The 25,752-nt window shown below is 38.1% G+C and overlaps 1 protein-coding gene across 1 annotated transcript in view; it reads left to right on the forward strand.

Moving 5' to 3' along the window:
• The first annotated feature begins 1,018 nt into the window (after positions 1-1,018).
• spidr (scaffold protein involved in DNA repair) overlaps positions 1,019-25,752 on the forward strand; it is a 44,659-nt gene continuing 19,925 nt past the window's right edge. Inside the window, exons 1-10 of the mRNA XM_084731353.1 lie at positions 1,019-1,207; positions 1,550-1,711; positions 1,808-1,871; positions 2,891-3,100; positions 4,182-4,330; positions 9,158-9,381; positions 10,588-10,691; positions 13,054-13,276; positions 22,118-22,301; positions 24,293-24,540. Of these exons, the coding sequence (XP_084587479.1) occupies positions 1,169-1,207; positions 1,550-1,711; positions 1,808-1,871; positions 2,891-3,100; positions 4,182-4,330; positions 9,158-9,381; positions 10,588-10,691; positions 13,054-13,276; positions 22,118-22,301; positions 24,293-24,540 (1,607 nt within the window). The 5' untranslated portion in view covers positions 1,019-1,168. The remainder of the gene's footprint in view (positions 1,208-1,549; positions 1,712-1,807; positions 1,872-2,890; positions 3,101-4,181; positions 4,331-9,157; positions 9,382-10,587; positions 10,692-13,053; positions 13,277-22,117; positions 22,302-24,292; positions 24,541-25,752) is intronic.

A 25,752-nucleotide genomic window follows, 5' to 3' on the forward strand; every position in this document is an offset into this window, starting at 1 on the left:
CTAATATCACACTGTAAAAAAAAATAATAACAACAAAACTGTTATAAGTAAAAGTCCTGCATTGAAAATGTATGTGTAGTCGGGAAAATGTGCATTAAATATTAAAAGTAAAAGAAATCAGTGTAGAAAAACTGACGGTATTCTAACATCATTAGATTATGTTGAATGAGGTTTTTACTGTGAGGTGGAGCTTATTTTTTATAGACCTACAACTAATTACTGTCCTTGTGAAATAATTTCTTTTAACAATTACTAACATATTTGCTAATTAATTTTCTGTCAATTATTTAATCTACTAATTGATTCAGATCTACTTGCATATATTACTAGGAACAGTAGCATTATATTTTATAAGCTCTTATTTGTTTTATATGTAAAAACTCAATTTATAAAGTAATTAAAGCTGCCAGATAATTGTAGTGAAGTAGAAAGTATACCATTTAACATCAGTATAACATTGCTCTGAAATTGAAGTAAAGTACAGGTACCTTCAAGTTGTACTTCAGTAAATGAATTTAGTTACATTCCACTACTGCTATGTAATAGAGAAGCAGAAAATGAAAAAAACAAAAACAAAACTTATGTAAAGTACAATATAGTTGCCTCAAAATTCTACCCGAATAAACAGCACTTGACTAAAACGTACTTATTTACTCTCCAACAATGCAAGCCGGCTTTTATTTTGAATGAGCAGCTCAGACGCGGGCTGCCTCCGGTCCACGCTGTTGAATAATCAAACACACCCCCCGTTAGATCATTGAGCAATACCGACAAGTACAGTATGTGCTGGTTGTGTCTAGAAGGGAACGCCAGACCCGCGAAAGAACTCGCGAGAGTGACTATTGTAACCCAAAAGATAATAATTTCCCCTAATTTTAATCAAAGTTTTTTAATTGTCCCTGAACATAGACAGATTTATCAAAGCGTTGTCACGTTATAAAACAAGCAGTTTGTATGAGTGCACTGAAGGTACGTGTGTAAATCTCGCGAGAGCTTCGCAAATTAAGGGTTCCCTTCTAGACTCGAGCTGTGCTCTGAGTTATGTAGCTTAGTTTGCAAACAAGAGAGGAAGCAACCACCGGTAAACCGCAAGTGCACAACGATGGGTTGATAAAAAGATATGATGGCATAGCGTTTTGGGGAAAGACATATAAAGTAAAACAGTGGCATGAGCTTACTTTATTTCGTCGCCATGTCTTCCAGAAAGGTAAGAAACATGCTAGCTAGCTAGCTAACATGCTAGCCATTTACGTTAACTTAAAGCTACAGGCTAGCTAACCCAGGTTATCAACGTCTGCCCACACACAGGTCTGTCCACTTCCCTGTCGGTCATGTATTAACTGGTTAAGAGTTTATTTCTTACCACAACAGCCACACAACTGTTTGTAATTTAAGCTAGCCGTGTTACAGTGAACCCAGTAAAAACCCGTGTCGATGCAAGACAGCCATCACAGTTATAAGTTCGGAGCTATCAAACTAGTTGTCATTTAGGAGATGTAATACCTCTTTGGCATGTCTCTCCTTGAGTCTTTATTCTTTTTTTGTGTAGCGTAAGAGATATTCCAAGGACATAAAGTGTGTTTTCTTCCCGGATGATGTGGAAAATGGTTTTCAAAAAGTTGGGAGAGAGCCAACACCACTTTCATCGGTGTCTTCAGCCAAGAGCTGGGAGAGGTGTGGAGACAGTTTCCTGGACACTCCATCGATACAGGTTGTTTTATGAGCTGCATCATGACATGATTAACACCATTACTTATGCATCATCCTCCTGTTGCTCTAACGTTGTTGATATTTGTTTCTGCTACAGAACCTCAGGTCATCAGGAAGGAAGCTGTCTGACATAAGGAAGTTGGTACAGTCCCCTGCTTTAGGTAATTTGTAGACTAATTAAATTCCATGATACATTAATGGAGGTGTAGTCTTTGATATATAAAGATAATATCCTTTATATACAGGTAATATGTGCGTTAAATTGATATTTTATCTGTAATCATGTGGGTTTTCTCAGTATATGCTGTAATGTATACCACACAGATTAACAAAAGCAGCCTGGTAGTGAAAACTGGCATAAAATGTTTGGTCAGATTTATAATCTTCTTTACTTATTTTTTGAACAAATACTTTCCACTTTGCCCGTTTTATACTATCCTATGATAGAAACAATATTGTACAGCTACCTGCATTTAATAATGTTTGAAACTCTCCTGCCTTTGCTAAAAGGAAAAAAGGGGTTTATTAAAAAGATAAGAGATAAGATAGAAATGTATTAATCCCGAAAGAAATTGTTGCGTCAGAGATTGTGCAAAATTTACAGTAACATAACAATAAAAACAATAGAATCAAAAAAGTAAAGTGCTTCAGGAATAAATGCAAAAACTAGTACATCATACACTAACAATAAGAAAAGGACAAAGTAAACTAAATTAAAGTAAAATAGAAAAAATATGTTAGCAGCAATATTAAATAAAGTAATAAAAATAATACTGCACATGCATTGATGTTGAAAGTAATATTTCACATGATATGGGACATAATGTTGCACATTGTACTGATATACTGTAATTGTTCTTAGTGTCTGATTTTTCAGCTGCCCAACATGCTTGTAAGTCAAGGGTTTGGTTTTACTTAACTTTGATTTAACAATACCCATCTTTAGTTTCTTCTGTTGTCAATATAGATAGTTGAGAGGACAGAGAAGGGGACACATAGGAATATAAATTTAGTCCTCAGGTTGGTTTCGGTGCACATGCATCCCTACAGGTGATGAGAGTAGCTACTCAACTCTGTGGACACGTCTCTAATGTTTAAATTGTTAATATTTAACTGGCACCTGATCTTTTCTTGATTATTGTATGATGTTATCCTCTTATGTACTGTTGTGTTTGTCCAGTGCAGAGTGGTGCTGTTGGCCATAATGAGGACCCAGTGCGCATTGCGTGGAGCTCCAGTGACAGTGAACAGTCTGATGATGATACCCAAGAGCAGCATCTGTCCAGAGTTGTGGCTCCACAGCAGCAGAAACGCCCTCAGAGGCCACAGAGACCCACGGCTCCCATTCAGTCTTACACCAGAGCGCTGCACATGCTCAGCACTGATAAAGGTAAATTAAGCTTGTTGTGATTTGCTGAGTCAGGGCTTAGATATATTAGATTGCTCATAATGTGCAGTCCAGGTTTTCAAGAGATGGCCTTAAATCTCATGGCACACTAGGTCTGTGAAGCTTTATAACATTTTGATTGTGAAAGTCATTCCTGACCCTGGGAAAAGTTGTTCGACAAAATAATCTTTAAGGGAATAGTTCAACATTTTGGGAAATCTGCTTGTTTTTTGTCTTGCAAGGAATTAGATAAGAAGATTAATACCACTCCTATATCTGCACATTAAATATAACTTCAGGTTTCATGCATCCAGTGGAGACTCCAGCAGCTGCACCCGACCTAGAAATAATCCTGCACATTGTCCCTTGTATAATCACAATTTGTTGTTATTACATATTATATAATCTGTTAATTATTAATTTTTGTGAAGTTTTAAGTGTGTCATGATTCTCCAAATCCACGATTTGATTTGACTTACACTATAGAGTCTTGACATTGTTGTTATGCCTTAACAACTGTCATTTACATTTTTTAGATATGTAATGTATTTGGAATGAAGTGTGATATAACAGTCGGTAAGCTACACTGTCTTTGATGTGTTGTTTTTTTCTTTGGACACATGCCAGATGCTGTAAGTTGGCGGGGTGGTGAGAAAAAAAACTGTCAGACTTTGCTGACTTGGCTTCAGTTTTGATGGTTGAAACTGAAAGATCATTTTGATTTTTTTTTTTTTTTTTTTTTTTTTATATTGAAATTGCGACAGAGCCTGTCGTGCTTTTTTCCCAGACTGGACTTTCATATTTTCCTGACGGACATGAGAGTGGCACAGATTTTCTCATTTAACATGCAGTAAGAAGTGTATTTTCCAAAACTCAAACTATTCTTTGCACTTACTATCTTTTTTCCAGAGTTTTCTCAGTTGTCATGGAGTTGACTCAGTTGTCCTGTGGCCAAAGCAAGGAACTTTGGTCACTTGATAATAGCAATCGTCATTCACTGCGTCAGAAAAAAGCTAGTAAAAGGGACATTTAGTTAACATTATTTTATAAAATTATATTAATTCTTATTCATTTCTTTCTGTAGATGATCCTCCTGTTATTGACACAGACAGTGACCTGGATGAGTCAGAGGAGGATGTCGAAAAGGACAGCGGGCAACAAATCTCTGACTGTGAGTCAGAATCCGTTGATGAAAAACCAGAGGATTTACCTCCTAAACCTACAAACGATGCAGTGAGTAGTCTTTAGAGATATGTAGGCAGTGTAATAACAGGGCCATTTTCTCACAGGTGTTATGTGCTTCAGTGGACACTAGATGGGGCCACACAACCTCTTAAAGTCTCCTCAGCCATTTGACTCCAGTGTGTGTTTCCAATTAAAGTGTTCAGCTGGCTGCCAGTGGAGGCAGTTTTCCTAGAAGTAGTAGTGAATAGAAGTGTCAGTACTTTTCCTAGAGTCCAGTGAGTCAACCAGATGATATTCAATTCGCTGTGAGTGTTAAACCTGAGGAGCTGTGGCCTACATAGCGTGAGCGCACATGTTTCAGTGCCATGTAAAATAATACTTGTGATATAGTGTTTTATTTTATTTTGAATTAATTAGTCTTGATTTTATGTGTGGTCAGTATACCAGCAGGTGGAGTATTACAGTCAACATGTCCTGAAAGGGCCTGTTGGCTCAAACCAGCACAGCTCTCTGCACTTTCTAGAACCAGGTTTATGTTCCAAACTGTCAAAGTTCACAAGCTGAGGTGGCAGGGAAAAGCTGCCACTTATTCACTGACCTAAAGCAGACAGCTTGTCATGTATGGAGAGGAAACTTTTCAGCTTTAAAGAAGACAATAGTTGCTTTTGATTATCTGAAACTAAAATATGTAAAGAATTAAATCAGTTTCAGTAGTGTTATTTATGGAAATCATAACACTGTAGGATGCAGCACAGTTCAGAGATGCAACAATTATTCGATCAGTTGTTAACTATTAGATGAATTGCCAACTATTTTGATAATCTATTGATCAGTGTGAGTTGTTTTTTTAAGAAATGTCACATTTCACTGTCAAAATTCTCTGATTCCATCTCCTTAAATGTGAATATTTTCTGGTTTCTTTACCTCTTTAATGACAGTAAACTGAATATCTTTGGGTTGTGCAGAAAACAAGGCATTTGAGGATATCATCTTCGGCTTCGAAAAACACTGATCAACATTTTTGATCAATTTTTGACATTTATAGACCAAATAATAAGGCAGTTCATCAGAAAAATAAGTGGCATATTAATCGACAGTGAAAATGATCATTAGGTACAGCCCTATCACAGGTTAGTAATTGATTAACAGAAGATTTATTGTCTATTATTGAATGTCAAATCATTTTTCAGGCAAAATTCAATCAGTAATAATCAATCAATAACATGAGATTAGGCTCTGAAAAATTGTGATGGTCTTTTTTCACTGTTCTGTGAAATTACCAAACTATTAATCAAGAAAATAATCAGTAGTTTACTTATTTCTTTTATTTTATTTGTTTTCCTTTCCTTGTTTTTCTGTCTTGGTTTGTGCTAGCATTGCACATTTTGTGCATTTTCCTTAACCAATAGTTGAACATGTTCTCAATCAATAATTGCTTAATTATTAATATTTAATAGGATACAATATGCATGTTTTTTTCTGTATAAGTTTTAGGTAAACAGGTCTAATACTAAATGGGGCACAGTTACTGACATTGCTAAACAATAAGGCAAACCAAACCCTTTTTTGTGCTGCTAAAATGTTGTTCTTGAAAGAAAATGGAAAAATAAAAATGTTTGAAGTACCAGGGAGGAAACTATCCTACATTAACCTGCAATAAAAATATTATTTTAAAAAAAAATCAGCAGACCAATTGAAAATGAAAATAGTCACTGAAACACTTTGCAAAGTGATGCATGCACTGTGCACACTTCTCTTGCTACTTTATTTGACAAACATATTTATGTCTTATCATTGTAGTCAATCTTTTGTGGGCCCTCCTGTATGCTGTGGAGACTTGGCTTGACTGTTTCTTCTCAGAAGTCATTCAGAATCAGTGTTTGTCCAAGGCAGGGCTGGCATGGAGAGAATGTATAAGGAGTGGTGAAGGTTTGGTGCTCCAGTTCAAGACGACCACACACAGAGTTTTTAGTCCTGGCACCACAAACTACAACATTCAATTGATCGGTTAGATGTGGCCAAATTATTGAGGTAATGCGGTTGAAAAGATAGTGGTTTTATGAAATTGTATGTGATCAGCAGCATGGTGCAGGTGGAAGCTGATAAGCATCTGAATCAGTGTAGGACTGTACAGTGCTGTGCCTGCTATTTAACCTCCGTTATTATTGATTAAAAAAGTAAAACCGGACTGCAGCTGATGATTATTTTCGTTATTGGTTAAAGTTACTACAAGGAAGTTTCATATTTTATTGATTTTAGAGACCGCTATGGACAAGACCTGCAGGTTTCCACCATATTAACTACAAAATACTATGTGAAAAAATAAGCTAAATAAAAATCTTCTCCTGCTTCCCATTAACTGGTTATCATACTATTCACTGTAACTTTGCTTGGAAAAAAGTAAACATAGGCTTGCTTCATCTGAACTCAAGGAGAATCTGACCCAGTGGCAGGCATTAAAGGGACAGTTCAGCCCAAAATCAAAAATACATCTTTTTTTCCCTTTCCTGTAGTGCTACTTATTCATCTAGATTGTTTTATTGAGTTGCAGATTTTTGGGTGTAGAGATGGGACTAGCTGACGTTCGGCTTGTGGTGGTCAAAGCACCAAAAAAATACCTGAAAAAAATTGACCCAGTTACTCTATTCTACTGCAGAAAGAAAGTCGTTCCTACATGAAACTGCTCCATTTTGAGCGACTGGGGTCATGATTTTTGGAAGGAAACCTGCCATTGAACAAACAAACACATTTTTTTTGGTGCTTTGAGTGCCGCAGTACTAGTGACATCTAGTTCCATTATACTGGACACAGAGCAGATATTTCTGCAGCCAATATTTCCAAAACTCTGACCTCACATCAAAACAGTATAGATGGATAAATACAGACCAGAGGAGGATGGATTTTTGATTTTGGAGTGAACTGTCCCTTTAAGAATAACTACACAGAAAGAGCCGATCTCCTTGCGGATGGTCTTGATGGTTTATGTAGATCAAATGGAGGCACCGATAATAAATTGAGACTGTTTCATAACCAGTTAAAAACTCATTGTAGTCGCACTAATTTGCAGATTATTTTCACAATTAATCGATTAATCCTGTAGTTTATAAAATGTCGCAAAAATGTTCAAATCTTCAAATTGCTTCTGTTCAACAAAATGTCCAAACCCAGATGTTTAATTTACTGTCATAAATGACTGAGAGGATTAATTTGTTATCATAATAGTTGGCAACTAGCTTTTCTTCAATCTACTAATTGATTAACGACTAAATCTTGCAGATCTGCTGTAAAACAGAAGATGAATTTAAGTAACTAGTAGGGCTGCAACGAGTAATCAATTAGTTGTCAACTATGAAATGAATCGCTAACTAGTTTGACTGTCTCTTAAACAGTCTGAGTAATATTGTTAAAAGAAAAGTCAAATATCTCTGATCTTAGCTTCTTAAATGTGATTATTTTCTGGTTTCTTTACTCCTCAGTGACTTTAAACTTAATATTTTTGGGTTGTGAGCAAAACAATTTGAGATTTGAGGACATATTGATAATGATGGTCTGAGTTTGCAGGCTGTGTGCCTGTAGAGGAAGCCTGTAGACAGATTACCATCACTGCCGCAGACCCAGCTACTTCCTCCTGTCACACTTTAATTTGCTGCTATCAGCTCTCTGGGGTCAAACAAGATTTAAGATCACCTAACAGGAGGCTTGTGGTCAGAAGCTTACCAGAGAGTGGGGTCCTAACTTTTCAAAAATAGCTGCACTGAAATGTATGCATGTAGTATTTTTGACAATTTGATTGCTCAGTACTCAGTGCATAGTTAGTAATGGGAATAACATTTTGCTGTTAAGCATTTATTATAACATTTCAGCGTAATAGTGCAGTAGATTTTAATTTAATTAGAACAGCAGATTTTAACCTAGTTTGAATTTTTGTGTTGCCCGGAAAGCATGCTTACACACTGCCAATTGTAAACCAAACCGGATCTAACAGGATACAGAACAGAAGATCCCAGTCCAAGTCAAAGTTTATTACTCCAGATAAATGAACGACTGACTCACTGAAGGAACATCTGCCAGGTTTCTTTCTGTGTTGTTGTACTCAGGCCAAAAAGTGGACAGGCGGAGCTGCGAGACGCGACATTGCATTTCAAGGCCGAAGAGGACGGACACTTCCCAGATGAGGCGTGTGTTACTCGCTCATCAGGGTCAAAGACCTCCGCCGCATCAAGGGCTACGCTAGATCAGGGCCGTGTCAACAGAACAGGCCCATAAACATCTTTTTACTACTGTTTGTTCAGGACAACATGCGAGTGGACGAGGCTGCGCAGAGCTGTGTACTTACAATGCTTTCAGTGCTGGGTGAAAACATTTTTGAGCCGGGGCCAGGAACATAGTGTTCCTTATTCTCTGTAGCTGGTTAGAGTGTGACGTCTGCTGGCACGGCGCCTAGCAGGGTCAAGTTGATTCAAATAAGAGAGCACGTTGGCTGACAGAGCCTGGTATGCTGGTCTTGTCTGCACATGACAGGAACTCAGGTTTCTTGTGGATTTTTCCATGAGAACTGCTTCCCTCAGGTGCAGTGAGCGGTGATACAGCAAAAAAGATTGTTTTGTTACCATATCTCATGAATTAATCAGCGTGACAATGTATCAGTGTACCATATCCACCCACGTTATTATTGAGTTTATTGATTTGATTTACTCTTTAATGAGTCATTATTAATTTTCTGGAGGTAATTTTAAATATCTGATATCCCCCTGACATATAGTGGTATTTTATCTGTTTACACTCATTAAAAATCATTCAAACATTACATATTTCACAATTTGGTCAACTGATTATTTAAGATTTAATCAATAACTGTTATTATTTTGTCCCCAGATTACAGAGCTAGAGATTTCGGGCTATGTGTCTGATGGCGACACAATGACCTCGAGCAGACTGGACTCTGAGAGCTTTCCTCTCCAAACTGGTGAGGGCAGCAGAAGGTCAGTCAGTGGCTGGGTCAGATCTGCTCAGGCGATGCTGCAGACGCCTCAGAAACCGCTCGCCAGGCAGGCCAAGACCCCTGAAGACTCCGCCAAAAAGAAACGCAAGTTTCAAAGGTTTGAATGAATTTTTTGTTTTCAAAAGGCCAAATTAGCTTTTTCTCTTAGTGTAGACAAAGTATTTGATAATGACATTAATGAAGAAATTATAATTAATGTGGATGAGTCATGTGTAGCTGATGTCTTATCTGCTTAAATGCATAGTTTGGATTATTTGAAGTGGAGTTGTATGAAGTACTTATCAATAGTCAGTGTAATACCAACAGTAGATGTAGTCAAACCAGAGAGGAGTACCTGCACAGAGCTTAGCATTGTACTGCTGTGGACACAAAAAACAGTTCACATCAGCTTAGGTGTACACTATATAAAGAATATTTTCACTGCTTTTTGCTGCCATCAAATAGCCTTTTCTGACAGGAAACCACCATTATATAAGCCAAATATCCCTCTCTCCAAACAAACCAAACTCCATAGGGGAAATCGAAGATTTGCTGGTCTACCACTGCCTCGGACAGCCAGTTTGTTTGTGTCATTGTGTGATTTCTGTGTTTTAAATGGATGGTTTTGATTTAGCAAAGTCACTCAATAACAGAAACAATCTAACGAATAAAGGCAGTGGTAGACCAACAAGCAAAGTAAAACGACTGACTTTGCCTCTTGAGTATGATTGATTTGAGGAGAGCGATATTTGGCTTAGAAAATAGCGCTTTCCCATCAGAAAAGGCTGTCTGTAAAGTGGTGAAAATCTTGTAAGTGTAGTGTGCACTTAAACAGTTGTTGCATCTATGATAGGTAGTACACTGACTATTCATTAGCACTTCATACAAAACCACATTAAATAATCCAAACTATCACTTTTATAAGGTCAACACTGGCCCAATACTGATCAGGTAGATCTAATCATCCCTAGCTCACATTATTATGTGTTACAGTGTATTGCCTCATAATAAGAGCAAACAAAGTCACGAGACATGCTGCTTGCTGCCAGATGACAGTCAAACTTTGGCGGCAAAGTTTCCACAGCAGAAGTGATGATGAAAGGGACACCTGGTGTCATGGTGTGGGTGCTAAATGTCATTGCCATCTCCAAGCCCACCAAATCTGACAGATGGCTATCTGTACTCTTCGACATCTTGTTTTTTTTTTTTTGCATCAGAAAATCTTTTGTTTTTCTTTGAAACAAACAATTTTGCATGTGCTTTTGTTGAAGCTGTGTGAGGTTATCACATAACATCATCTGTTTACCTCCGTGTGTGTGCGCAGTGGAGGTCTTGCTGAGAGGCTGAATCGACTCCAGAGCAGACAGAGGTCAGCTGTTAGCTTCTGGAGACACCAGTCCATCACTGACACCTCAACAACAACAACAGGTGACCCGCACAAACCCACCTCATTATCCGCAGATGCACTCAGGATGTTGCTCACATTCACCTCTGAATCGCCATTCATGTTTAACGATGAACTTTGATTTGTGAGTGGGATGGAGCCGGTTTGTAAGCAGGCATGATTCTTTCTGGTATACGATTGTATGGAGAGGCCACGCTGAGGAAGTGCTGGCTGTGCGTTGATCACTGTGGCTCTGAGCTGTGAACTCAATATGTAGGTGACAGGAAACTGCTTGCCTAGGTTTTTTTTTTTCTTTTTCCTTTCCGTGGTGTACCAAACTTCTTGTGTTCTCTCGTTGTTCAAGTATCTCCTCATAATAGGACACAAGCAGTGGCATGAAGGCGGCAGTTGATTGTGGAAAAAGAGCACACCCACCTGACACTTTGGGGTCAGTCGAGGGTTTGATTAGCGTGATGTGTAGAGAGTTAAATGCAGGGTTTACTATTTTCATAACGCTTTCTATGACACCTATGTCTATAGTGCATTATGAGACACTATAGACACACTTGGCACATAAAAAAATGTTTATAATGCTTATAACAATAATCAAAACACATTATGATGCTCATGTCTAAAATGCATGATAAGGCATTATAAAAATACGTCATTCTGTGCTTGTGGCCATTTATAATTATAGTTATAAGCACTCATACGGTCAAGTATCATAGTACTTCATAACTGCTGGTCACTCACTGACTTTTTTTTGCAAAGGTTCATAGTATATTATGATTCTTATAGTTTTAATACATTATAACTGTTTTATAATGTGTTATAATAACATCATATTGCACTTTCTATGAAGCCCATGTCTACAATGAATTATAATGCATTATTTGCACTCTTCAATGCATTGTGCTGGACTCATAGCAATGTGTAATCACAGTTGTGAGCAGTGATAAATATTCATTATGCTTTATAGCATAAGAATTTTCTAATGACTTATAAGGTCAGGTATCATAATACTTCATAATTGCTGTCATAATCACGTTATAATGTTTAAAATGACTTACAACTATAAGTTATTCAAAGTCGTCACTGGGTGATTTAAGTAAGATGAAAAAATAACAATGTTTCAGCAATTATGAATTTATGATACTTGACATTATAAGTCATAAAATTATTTATAATGGGTTATGATTATTCTTATAAAGCAGTATGAATATTTGAGTTCTCATAGCTATAAGTGTACATTGCCATAGGCGTAGTATAATGCATTATAATTTTGCTTATAATGCATTACAGACATAATGTGTTATGATTATTGTTATAAAGTAATATGAATATATATGAGTGCTTATAACTATAATTAAAGTGTTACTCAGTGCATGTAGCATTGTATATAGTATGTATATAATGCATTATAGACATGAGCATCATAGAAAGTGTTAGCACTGTTTTTTCTAATTATTTTTTGGTGTTCTTGCATTGAAGACACCTGCTTCTGTTAATGTTCACATTGCACATTGAATTTTCAGCCTTTTTTCTTTGACGCCTGACAGATTCTTAACAACACTGTTACCCGATCTTGCTGTTATGGGACACCTGTTTATCTTTGTTGTAGTCACTTTGGTGTGATGTAAGTGTGCTCACACGTGCACATGTGACCTTGATTATTTCCTGACATAATGCTCCCCTGCCTACGACTTATCAGATCATTATAGGTCAAGAGGAGGACTCGAGTACTATCTGAGTTTTGGCCTCCTGCCGGAGGTTATTCTGATGATTTTGTAATCTGAGATGTAAATGATGCACTTAAGATTCATGTTTGGACAAATGCTTGTTAAAGCTTAATCACTCTCTAGCGATCCCTTTGATATGATTTACTCTTTATCATATTAAATTCCCCCCTCTGGCCTCTTTCAGGGATCGTTAATGTGCACAGACGCTGAGCTGCATTGACTGTGTGCTCTCAAGCTACAGTTTCCACAATTCAGAACAAACAGCTTTACACACAGAAATTCATATGCAGCCAAGTTGCTCTTATCTCCATTTGATTTATGGCTTCAGGGCATTGTCTTGATTTGCTCTTCATAATTATCCCTGTTGACTTTATTCTTCAGGCCAAAAAGCACAGTCAGTGCCATGGTAAAATTCCAAACATTTGCACACTCACCCAGAGGGATTTGCTGCGTTTCATATTCAACTCTGCCTGAGTCAGTAACAGCTTTTACAGTTATGCAGTGTGAATTGTTCTGATGCTAAAAGTGAATTACTCTCATAACTCATAATGAGTCCCACAGAGAGCAAGAGTCCGTGAGAGCACAAGTGCTTACTCTGCTCACACACACAGGCTTGCACACTGAAACACACACTCAACATCTGTGTTGTTGTTGCTCTGCTCTCCAGTGGACAGGCCAGGCGTACTGGTGCTGGAGGTGCTGGAGGTTCAGGAGGAGTGCAGCATGCAACTGGTGCACTGTGAACAGCACCAGCAGCCCCCTGGAGAGGGCCACCAACACAATAACCCTGTCCCTGAGGAGAGAGTTCGTATGCTGGTGTTATTCAACAGAGAGACTGCAGCCCGGCTGATGCCTGCACCCAGAGATATCATCCACATATACCCACCATGGTGAGAGGATGCAATTAGTGCTGTCACAATACCAGTATATTTAACTTCGATTCAATACTAGTCCAAAAAAAACACTCAGTACATCTTTCAATACCAAGGAAAAAAGAAAAAGAACTAGGAACACAAAATGGGATAATTTTGACCATCAAACGTAAAATCAGTGGAGATTGTGTTGTAAACACGTATCAAAAAATTATTGAAACTTTTGACATGACGCCCTGTAAAGTTGTCCTCTACTTATTGTTGTGTGTAACTTGGGTGTTTGACCTTCACTGTGCAGAATGATGTACAGTATGTGCAGAGTTTACTACACTAGAAGACTGTTTTCACTTAAGGAAGAAAGTTTCTGTGACACATGAACATACAAGCATGATTTTGTGACATAAGTTATTCATAGTGTAAAACACAAGATAAATTCAAGTAACCAGACAACTAGTTTGGAAGCCACTCATGGTTCTGTATGCAGCTTAAATAAGTGTGATGCGGAAACTTGAAACCCCTAGTGCTAACAATGGACTATACAGTGTCATAGCAGTTATATGTACTCTAAAAAACAGATACAACTTTAGTAAACACTACATCAACCACACATTATTATTCAAAGCAAGACTATATTCACATGTTAAAATGTTCCTGGAGGGGAAATGTATATGAAGATCCTGTTTTGCTTCATTTGATTAGTTTGATCCGGGTATTTGATGCTGCAGGGCAGTTAGCAGGGTGTGAAAGTAACCGCAATTAAGCACCAACTATAGGAAATTTTGTCTTTGAGATACGGTAGTATGGATCATTTGTAACCAGAAGATTCATCTGCAATTCAGTATGAATTGTAGGCTGTTGTAAGAATTAGGACTGCAGTTAGCAGTTATTTTTAGTTTTAATTAATCTGCTGATTATCATCTACATAATCTTTATAGTCTGTGAACAGTAAAAATAACAGCATTTTATCTTACAACACTTTATCTATGTCTAAACAAGCGCTGACAGTGTGAAAGATGAATATTATACTGACCAATGAAAATCTTTCTTGCGATTACTTGATGTTAATTTGTATGTAAATACTCTCCTGGCAGATGATCAAAAAACTACACAAGACACAGTTGCACAATACAAAACTGACTCAACACCTGCAGAACAAAGGATATATTCACACTGCAAACCTTAGTGCTCAATTCTAATTTATTGCTCAGATCTGATTTTTTTGTTTGGCTGTTGAGATTGTTTTTTAAATGTTGCCAATAACAGATTACAGTATGAACTGGTAATGGTCATGAAATTTGCACACAAACGGCACGCTGTTGTATGAAAGTAGACTTGTAAGTTGCTGACTTAGGTTGCTCACTTATAAGATGATGTGCAGCTGAAGGCAGCAAATTTGTGAGCAAACAATAATGAGGATGAGGAAAGAGAGACAAATTTTGAATGATGGTCTTCTGTCAAGTAATGACTTCTGTACAGAGGTGGATGTGGATGTGGAGTCAGAGCCAGGAGTGGTGGGATCGTGACGTGAATGGCTTCACAGAAACAGATTTCATCCAAAATTTTGGGATGTCAAAATGCTATCCTAACTAATTTGTATCCACAAGAGTCTCGCAACTCTTTTCTTGTATTGTTCACACTGATGTCACATTGCAAAAAATCAATTCTGTAACTGATTTAGGATGACATGTAAAAGTATCCCAAGTTACCAAGTCAAATATGAGCAAAAAAAAAGGAAAAAAAAAAAAACTGATTGAGACCCCTCTGCCTGCAGTGTGAACGTAGCTAAAAGTAACAGGAACTCATAAAATCATTCTGAGGAGGCATACTGAAAGACAGGTTACTACTAGGGGTGTAACAATTCACTCATGCATCCGATGCATCGGACTTCAATGTGTGAGATACGAGTGCATCGGTTCAGTCGGCCTGTATCAGTAAAAAGCTGAACATGATTCAGAAACAAATCGATTCAGCATTCGCGTATCGATACATCTTATTAGGACGCACATTGTTCATTTTAGGCATCAGGGAGCTGACACTGTAAGTTTCCTCTGTTTTCTCTCTCGTCCTCCCTCTGCCTGCACTGCTCTCGCTGGACATCTGCTGCCGCGATCACACAAAGCAAACGCTACAGGATCTTATTTACACATGAGACTCATAATAAGATGTTAACACCACTGCAATGTCTCTGTCTATCTGTCTCTACTGTGACTATATTTAGTAAAACTATCAGGATTTCTTTTTGCAGCTAATAGCGCTCTACAAATGAAGCATTAATTGAATCAAAATGTAAAGATTCACACATTGCATTGTCTTGTGTTGCATCATATCGTATCGTGACAGACCTGAATCATATCAAACTGAATCGTTGGCCATTTAGAAATTTTAAGATATACCATATAATTGAACATGTATCGAGATACGAATCGAATCGCTCTCGGTCAGTGCGATACACGCCCCTAGTTACTACACATGAATATATGCATTAAACACATAAAAACTCATGACTTAGTATAATATGTCTATAATGTGTCTTTTTTTAAAGGAGAAATCTGTAATATATTTAAACTATTTACAAATGGTCATTGAACTCATTGTCCAGAGTGTGTATTTTCAGAGCAGTGGGCTTTTGTTTTTCGGAATAACTGGTTTAACTTTATATTAACAGACATTTAACGCTTATAAACAGCTGATCAACTTACAGTGGAGGACTCATCTTAGCTTGTTATCATTGCCGAGCTCGTCTTGCGCTCCTGCAGCGTTCCTGCTGCTTGCTTGAGCTTCTCCAAGTCTGGGGAAGAGGCAGTGGAGGAAACAAATCGATTCAGCCATAGATTGTACATTAAATAGGATTTCGAGATGTTTAATATACCATCTACCAACTCACTATTTGGACTGCACTGCCTGTTTTTGGCTGTGCAATTGCTGCTTATTATTCCTTTAAACCATGATTAAATACAATTGTTTTTATTGTTTTGGGTTTTAAGTAAAACCAAAAGTAAAGACACTATAACATAAATTACACAGAATGTGATAATTTGCTAATCTCTTTTGAAATATACTCAATTGAATGTGATGGCAGCAACACATGTTGGGACAGGGCCAACAAAAGACCGGGGAAGTTGTAGATTGCTCAAAAACACCTAATTGGAACTTTCCACAGGTAAACAGTCTAACTGGTAACCACATGGCTGTATGAAGGATATTACCACATGGGACTGGGAAAACGTCGTAAACCCGTTTTCGGTAAACACACTTCTTTTGAAAATGGTTACGTTCTGTTTTTGTTGGCATTTTTCACAGCATCCCAACTTTCTTGGAATCAGCGTTATATAAAAATGTACTGTTCTCAGCTCACGATAGCGAGCAGCAAAGATCCAGATGTGAAGAACAGTCCCTCACATACTGGGCAGAGAGGATAGGAAGAGGTGGGAGGTGGGGGCGTGTGTTTTTCGGGATTGTTTTGGAGTTTGGAGCGAGGCAGCAGTTGACTCCAGCTGTTGGGAGTTTGGGTTGAGTGTGCTCTGGAATATCCAAGCTGGCGGAAGAGCAGGGGCCTCCTCAGAGCTCTGACGTCACGAACAGCTCCAGGGAATGCTTCACATTCCTCTTCCTGGCAGTAGTTAGGTCATTTCCAGCAAGCCGGGGAAAAAACACAGTAGGATTATTTTCTGGAGCATTTGGGAGCAGAGAGTGGAGGGAGCCAAAGGGCCGAGATTGAAAACACATGGCGGTTTGAGAGTATCTCTGGCTTTAGCACCTCTCCTTCCCTGTTGTGTTCTATTCCTGAAATCACAAGATATAGTAGAGCCCCCTCCAAACACACCCATTTACTCTTTCAAAGAATCACTTTTCATCTCAACAGGCATCCTTAAATCCTCTTTAGTTTGTGTAAATTACTTCCAGCAGTTACTGCATTTGGTCTATATTTTAAATAAATCAGTTTTCTAACTCAATAAAAAGCCTCTAAATCATAACAAAAATTGAGAAAGGCTGATGACAAGCTTAATATTTTGTGAGGAGTTGTTCATTTATCCAACTTCTGCATCTCATACGGACAGGCCAAAGTGGAAAATCACGGAATTCAGAGCACTTATTATCAGTTTCCGGTGTGACACTCGAGGGGGTTAGCCTCCCCCACAATTCCTGCACTGAGCACTGCAGGTTGACTCCTCCCCCCCTCCCACGCCTTGTTGTGAGTGGGCCGAGGCCTGAGCGGAAATACCTGCAGGTATTATTCACTTAGGAGCTGTGACGGCAGCAGCTGCAGCCACTCCTTAACCTGGCTACCTGTCTGATGATGACAGCTGCCCACTCACCTGTTCACAATGGGGTCACACTTCCTGTACGGTCGTTGTACCTGTTCTCCTGAACAGAACGTTCCACTCCACTAACAAAACAGTGAGACGCTCACTGATTACTGATCTCTTGTCAGATGTTAAGACTGATAAACTTCACCATGAGGCAACAGTGGAAATACTCATGTTATGTACATACTACTAGTACTCAAATATTATATCCTACTGACACTTCTGCTTCAATAAGTAAGCAAGTAGCAATATCACACTGTGAAAATAACTTAAAGTAAGTTATTGTTTTCAAAAGTTTTACTCGAAGTATAAGCAAAAAAACAAAAAAAACAACAAATAAAAGTATAAGTGCTACTTTTCTCTCTCCTGCATTTATTTAATAGCCTTAATTACTTTGCAGATTGAGATTATTTTTTCAAATTTCACTCAACAAATAAATGATGAAGTATTATCATAGATTAAGATAAAACTTTATTGATTAGCGGGCAATTCACAAGATACCCAGCGGTATATGAAGTAATAAAAATTTGCTTAACATTAAAGTGATGAGCACAGTAATACATTAATAATTATAATCCAATAATATAACACGCTGTATGTAATTTTAAAATGGGCCATTCTTCTTAATGAGAACTTATTCATGTGGTTTTCATGCAGGACATTAATTACTTGTAACATAGTATTTCTACACAGTGGTATTAGCATTTTTTGTGAGTAAAAGGTCTGAGTACTTCTTCCACCTCTGATAGCGGTATATTTAGAATCAAACTGTACTCACCAAGTGCATGTGTACAAGATATTTGTTTTGGTGCAGGTGTCAGAACAGCAAAGTAAAGTAAGATTACAATAAAAATACAAAAATAAGAATATATAGTTGAGGAAGAGATAATGTAATATTATTCAATAGCAGTAATATAAAAGAATGTTGTATTATTCATTAAAACTGATGCATCAAAATGCAACTTTACTGGTTGAAGAGAATCTTATTATAACTGATTTACATCCTGCTAGGTGATTTGATGTGTAACATTGCATCATTTGTTACGAATTGATTGTGTATATACAAATAAGTATAACTATACTGCCACTGTCGACTATACTGTCAGTAAGTAAAAGTAAAAAGTATAATATTTCCCTCAGACATGCAGTTCAGTGTTAGGATTAGGTGTCATTAAATGAAAGTACTCAGATTAAGTACCTCAGAATTGTACTTACTGTAAGTACAGTATGTATTTAAAGGTCCATGGGACAAATGCCACAAATTCAACATAACACTCATGACAGGGACTGCAACTAATGATTATTTTCATTATTGATTAATCTGTCATTAATCCATTAATTGATTAGTTCTTCGGTCCGTAAAATGGCAGAAAATGGTGAAAGATGTTGAACACTGTTTCCTAAAGCCGAAGCCCATGTTGCATGTTTCCACAGTAGCCCAGAACAGACAAACCAAACACTGCCTCTAGATACGGACATTCACATTTTACACAGTTTTTGCGACCACCGTAGGTTCTTCTACATGCTTGGAAAGGGAGGGAGAAGTATTCAGTTGGCTGCAATCTACAGCCTCACTGCTAGATGCCACTAAAACCTACGCACTGGTCCTTTAATGTAAAAGTATGTTACTCTCTACCACTGAATTTCAAAAAGGTTTCTATTTTAAAATAAGATCATTCATTGCCATTTTAACTACTTGTTTAGCTCATGAAATGTTGATAGATGATGATACATACATATTTATTTTACAATATTATTTATAAAAGGGAAGAAGATTTGAGCACTTTTCAAAGTGTAACCAGACAGTGTTTGGTGTGTCTACTCAATACGTGACTGAAATGATTGACTTGTCATGATGCCAGTGGATTAATTTTCAGTCTTGACTAATGGATGAGTCATCCAAGTGTCTGCACCTTCATGATAAAGTATACAGTGCTAGGAACTGTATGTACAATACAGTTAAGTCCAATCAAGAACAATAAACCTGCAATAAATTCTACTGCTGTAGAGATGACATCATAATTCTGCTTTTATTTGTACAATGTCAGGTTATTATTTAACTCCACTATGGGACTGTAATTTATACAGATGTTTGAGTAATTGTGTCTACACTCACAATATTGTACATTTATCTAAATATCTATCTATAGCTACATATTATTAACAATACTCCTGTGTAAAAAGACATTATTTACATTTACCCATTTATATTGAGGGTTGACTAAATATTAGAAACACCTGTTTCACCATATCATTAATAAAGACCTCTCAAAGGCAGTTTTAACCAAAACTCAATTTCATGAATGTCACAAAACTCACATTAGATTGACTTAAGTTTAGCTATCCGCATCATTGCTTATCCAAACAAATTGTTTTTTCACTTTATCTCTGTGTTTGATTTCTCTGTTTCAGCTATCGGTACAGGTCTGAGACGAGCTGTGACATGTAGACCAGTTCCAGTCACAGAGCGCTCTTGGCTCTGAGTCAGTGAGAAGCCATCATCACACTATTATCCATGTCGCATGTGGAAAGAATCAAGTCGTAACTCATTATTAACACAAACAACCTGCTGTATAATAGTTTGGCTCTTGTTCAAGTTCTCAGGCTCAGCATCACTCAGGTGTGTGTCCTTAGATTATTTGAAGTGGGGTTGTATGAGGTACTTATCCATTGTCAATGTAGTGCTGTGGGCAGCGTTGCCATCAAAACATATTTTAGCCACCTACAAAAAAAAAAAAAATCAACATCAGTAGGTACATTATATGTATAGACACATACATAGTACCATCACTTATGACCCACTAGAAGTGTGTGGAGGTTTCAGTGGTGTGTAGCCTCAGCCTATACAGTGCACAGCTTTTGAAGCCGGGACCTTAAACAACCCTTGCAACCAACAGTTATGTCACATTCTCCGTTCCTTTTCACCGCTCGGTCTTTGTGAGAGCTGCGGAAAAAGTTTTTACGCACATACACACATGCAGGCAGAGCAGGCTGAGGTTCACTTTAGCTGTATTCACACAAAATCTGCCATTGTTTTATTTGTGCTTTAGGACGTAACCGCTGTCAAACAGTAAGAAAATCAAGTTTTATTTCTCTGATTCACTGCTTTGTTCTTTCCACTGGCGCTCCTGCTCCTAATTCACACTCAGTGTCTCTCCCCCTCTCTCTTATTTGTTGCACCAGAGTTTGAATGGTGCGTTTGCAAAAAAACGTTCATATTCTACCTTTAAGTGTATGATATAGTTGGAATATTTTCACAGCTTTACCTCTGTAGCAGGTAACTACTGTTATACAAGCCAAATACTGCTCTCTCCATAGCAACCAGACTTTATAGGCGAAATCACTAATTTTACCTTGCAAAACACAGGAGTTTCAGGTCTAAGGCTGCCTCTGTCTGTTAGTTTGTTTGTGTTTTGGTGTGACTTTGGTGAATCTGAACTCTACAACACAATAACACCAATAAACTAAACAATCGAAGCAAAGGTAGATGAGCAGCTCCGGTGTTCTGCGAAGTAAAAGTACTGTTTTTGCCAAAGGAGTCTTGTAGCTTTGGAGAGAGTGAAACTTACTTTATCTCACGATGTTCTCCCGGTGGAAAAGGCTATCTGACAGCAAGGTAACTAGGTGAAAATATTGTAAATACAGTGAATCTGTCCATGCAAAACACCAGTGTCCTACACCAGTACTCCTGCAGCATTTCCAAAATTTGGGCGTGCTGACTGTATCCGCTGTAGGTAATACACTGACTATGGATAAGTACCTCATACAACCCCACTTTAGAAAACCCGAACTATCCCTTTAATGAGTACATGCATATGAACGGAAATGTTTTCCATTAGATTTTATGGAGAAGTTCAGCATCTCCTACTTGGCACACGTCTGAAAGTGAAATCTGAGCTGTTAACTGCTGTTAAAATTAAACACCAACACGAGAGCACTTCAGGTCACACATGCTCTATGCAATCTGTGCATTTCATTTAGTGGTTTTCACCAGCGTTTGATTGTGACAGGCGGGCGATAAAGTATTTTTCCACAGATGATGTCACATTTGGAACGTGTTTTAATCAAGCTGTGCAGCGCTGTGAGGTGCAGCTTTTTAAGAGCCTCTATTACATGGAAAATATATCTTTTAGTTCAGTTAAAGAAGACAAATGCATCCTGCCTTGGAGGAGTTTAGCGTATTTGAACTTGTACTCTGTGCTGGGTGGTACCTCATGAACAGACCTGTGGAGGTGGTTGGTACCTTATCTGAGTTTGACATTCAAACAGTCTCGAGCTCTCGCCCCCCTACGTTTGTGCAATAATCTATTCCATTTAACATACTGTAAAATCTGAGTTTTTACATCTGTTATCAGCACAATCACAAAACAAACCGTTTATCATTGCCCAAGACCTTAAATATGTTTAATTTCATGGTGAACTCAAGGCCCTAAACTCATTTCTTTTGCACCATTCCATAAGAAAGAGCTCAGTCAAGAGGTAGAATGTAACAAAGCACAGAAACAACTGTGAGTCCCTAAACCTAAAACTGATGAACTTCATCTCTTTGCAGGCAAAGTCTCTCCATGGAGGGTTTCAGCTGTGATATTATTCTGAACACACACTTCAGCCAGAAAGTCTACTCTGCCTTCAAACCAGCAAGCATGGCAGCAGAGAGGCTCAGTCCATATTCTCTGTGTCAAACATTTGGACTGCTGGAGGTCTCAAGGGCCACAGAGGAGGACAGTGTCAAACAGGTGTGTGTACGCTTCAATATAATTAAACAAATCAAGTTCCTTTAATTTAATTACCAAGTCAGAATGGACTGGTTTTGGTAGTGTAAATTAAAGGTCATACTGAACATTAAACAAACCCTTTTTCAGTGCACAGAAATTGTCCTGTAAATCAACATGTAAATGTAGCTGGTGGTGACAAGTATAAGTATGTTCTGTGTGTGCGGTAGTTTGGCTACTGGCCATAAGGTCAATTGTCAACTGGGTTTAGTGCATTATCACATATTAGGAGGCTTGTGTCAGTATTTTGTATACATTTAAAACGCGTTTAGTCTTCATGACTCATTCGTCTTAATTCATATTAAATCACTGGTGCAACTGTGTGAACATTGGTTTCACTTCACAATATATTTTGCACAAAGAATAATAAATATTATCAGTGGAGCATTCAGCCCACATCTATCAGTAACAGGTGCATTCAGTGTCTACTGTCATGATATGTTGGGTGGTTGGCTTACATATACATATTTGATTTCTTCTGAATCTCCATTTGCTTTGAGCAAATACATATAAATCAACCAAGTATTGTTGGCAGCGGCTGAGTAACTTCTGAACACATGACGCCATCGGCTGCACCCTCCTTTTGAAGCAGATTTCTAATGCAGTGTAAAGAAAAGCTGATCCTTACAGTAAATACTGTTCAGTGCCTTGATTTGTCTTGACAGTAAACTATATGCAAATTACTGTGTAAAATCTGGGTAAAATTAGTGCTGTGTTTGTTACATAGATAAAAAGTATGAGCTAAATGAGTAGACAACTATTCTGACAATCTACAAGAGACCATCTTGCAGTGGGCTCATACCAGCTATGAGGCCTGTCAACATGTTGACTTTATAACCCATGAGTACTTTGTATTCTTAACTTAATAATTACATTAGTAATCGGTAGTCATGAGTGGGACCACACCCATCATCAGACTCTGCCTTCAGTTTGGTCCCAGTTTCATACCTGTGAAGTGTTGTGACTGCATCTTTCACAGTTGACAAAATCTGTCCACAGACCGACAGACAGACATAAAAACACTGACAAAATACTCAAAACTGCTCTGGCGGTGTCTCCTGCTACAGTAGTTGTCTACAGGACCTCATTTTCTTGATGACGCACACTCAGACACACAAGGTAAAAACAATACCAACCACACGCTGTCGTGGCTGGTGATTAATGGTAACAAAAACAACAAACCTAACCCGGTTTCTGCTTCTCAGTTTTGAGGATTTGGTGCTTTTCTCTTCTGTTTTTCTTTATTTTTCATTTTAGGACTGTTGATCAGACAAAACAAATCATTTGAGATTTCATCTTTTGACTGGGAAATTATGATGGCTCATTTTTTAATAATATTTTTCTGCATTTTATAGATGTATAGCATAATCAACAAAATAAGTAACTGCATGATTGAAGAATCATAAATTAAAGTCATATAATGATGATTACATACTATACTAAAACAGCAAACATATTGAATAAGAAATAAATCAAATTGCACAGACTGTAAATGAGAGTAAATGAAATCGCCAGAAGTAAAAAGCCAACGTTAGGCTATAAATGAACTACACCACAGTCTCATGACTAAACATCAACCCCACTGAGTGATTGGCGTTCTGCATGGTCTCGTTTAGTGTCCCTGACAACTTCTGTTTTCTCATTTAGGCACTCTTGTTAGTAACCACCTTTTCTGCATTTCAAACATTGCATTGAGAGTGGAGTCCACTATGCACAATTCATGAGTAGCCTTACAGATATAGGGATGACTGGTGTAAAAATATATATGTATTATAATGATAATCAGTAAAAAATATGCAAAACTTATATGCACACCATTGTTTAAAGACTTAAATAACACAGTAGAAGGAAAGAAGGAGCAGACCTCATTTTGGGTTTTAGGACTCATTCCTGCAGCACTTTGAACATCATTTACATTAAGTACTGTCTTCTTTTCCTTTCTTTCTCCCTTTCAGGTTGCTGCCTTCAATGCTCTGTGCAGGTTTGGAGGTTCGGGAGGTTTGACAAGACACTGTATCTCTCTCCTGGAAGCTATTGAGGGACTGGGCCAGGCAGGCTCGGTGGGGCAGGACGTGGAGGTGGTGGTCCAGAGAGTTTACTCCATCCCTGTGCCTGACTGCCCTCCCATGTCCATCCTTAAACCCAGAGTTCCCTTGAGGTCTTCCTCAGCTCCTCCTCCTCCTGCAGAAAAAAACAAAACCAGGTACTGTTGAACCAGCTGTTTATGAGCAGCCTAGTGAGGTCTTTGGTTTGTCACTCGATGCCAAAAGAGATGAGAAAATGAATCATATTTCATCTGCTGTGTAGGCATCTCTCCCACAGTATAAATTACTCTTTTTGTGAAAATTGCATGCTGCTCTCCTTGGTCTCAGGCATCGCATGCTTCTCCTTGGTGGCACAATGTGTGTCTCAGTGGTCGAGCTATTGTTCACAGCGCAGCGAGCCCCCACAAAGTGCTCACACTGTCTCCAGCCATATGGCATTGTTTGACAAAGGACACAAACATTTCTAATTGAATCCAGCCGCTCTGTGAGCGATTCTCGCCAATTCTCAGGAAAGACAACATGATGTTTTCAGAATATCGTGCACCAGCAAGCCAGAGTTGAATTGGTGCCCACTCATACTCCACTGGGTGGAACAGAACAGGTTTGCAACAGCTTTTATTACCCTACAAGAAAACCACAAATATATTTTATATGGGTTTAAAATGTCATGCCTTTAATTCACAGTGTGAAAAAATGTACAGTTGTGTGGATAGAGGTCAGATTTGCTTTAGCTTTAGTTACTTGATCTGGAGGTGGAGCCATGTACATTGTATTAATAACCAGTGAAAAACAATGAAATTAATAGAGCTGAAATGACTAATAGATCAAGCAGTTAGTCAGTTCTATTTGTCATACATGACAGTAAACTGGGGCGCCTCAGTTGCTCACTTGATAGCGTGTGCCATCATCATCGTCATGTACTGAGATTATTGGTCGTCTGCCTGGTTCGTGCCCTTTGCTGCATGTGATCGCCTCACTCTCTATGCCCTTTCCTGTCTATCTTTGGCAGTATTTTGTAAACTGAATATCTTTGGCTGGTTTTTGACTGTTGGTTGGGAAAACTCAATTTCAAGACGTAACCATCGGCTGTTGAAAATTGTAGCATTTTTCTGACTATTTTTCTGAAGTTTTCTAGACAGTTAATTGTCTAAGAAAATACAATGCTGGCATACTATCAACTTATCAGGGCACAGTAAGAATTGGCTGATCGCCTGGGGCAAGTGAAATGCTGTGTCATACTAGTAAATGATGAAACTCACTTGCCCATATGAAACACAAAGTCTCGCTTCCTTTTCATCTCTACTGAGAGGCTTATATGCGCTGTATGGCTGAGCACTCACAAATGTCTGAGTTGAAGCGCAAAACAAGCT

This window comes from Lutjanus erythropterus, chromosome 12, assembly GCF_056507025.1.
Source record: "Lutjanus erythropterus isolate fLutEry1 chromosome 12, fLutEry1.hap2, whole genome shotgun sequence".
NCBI lineage: Eukaryota > Metazoa > Chordata > Actinopteri > Lutjaniformes > Lutjanidae > Lutjanus > Lutjanus erythropterus.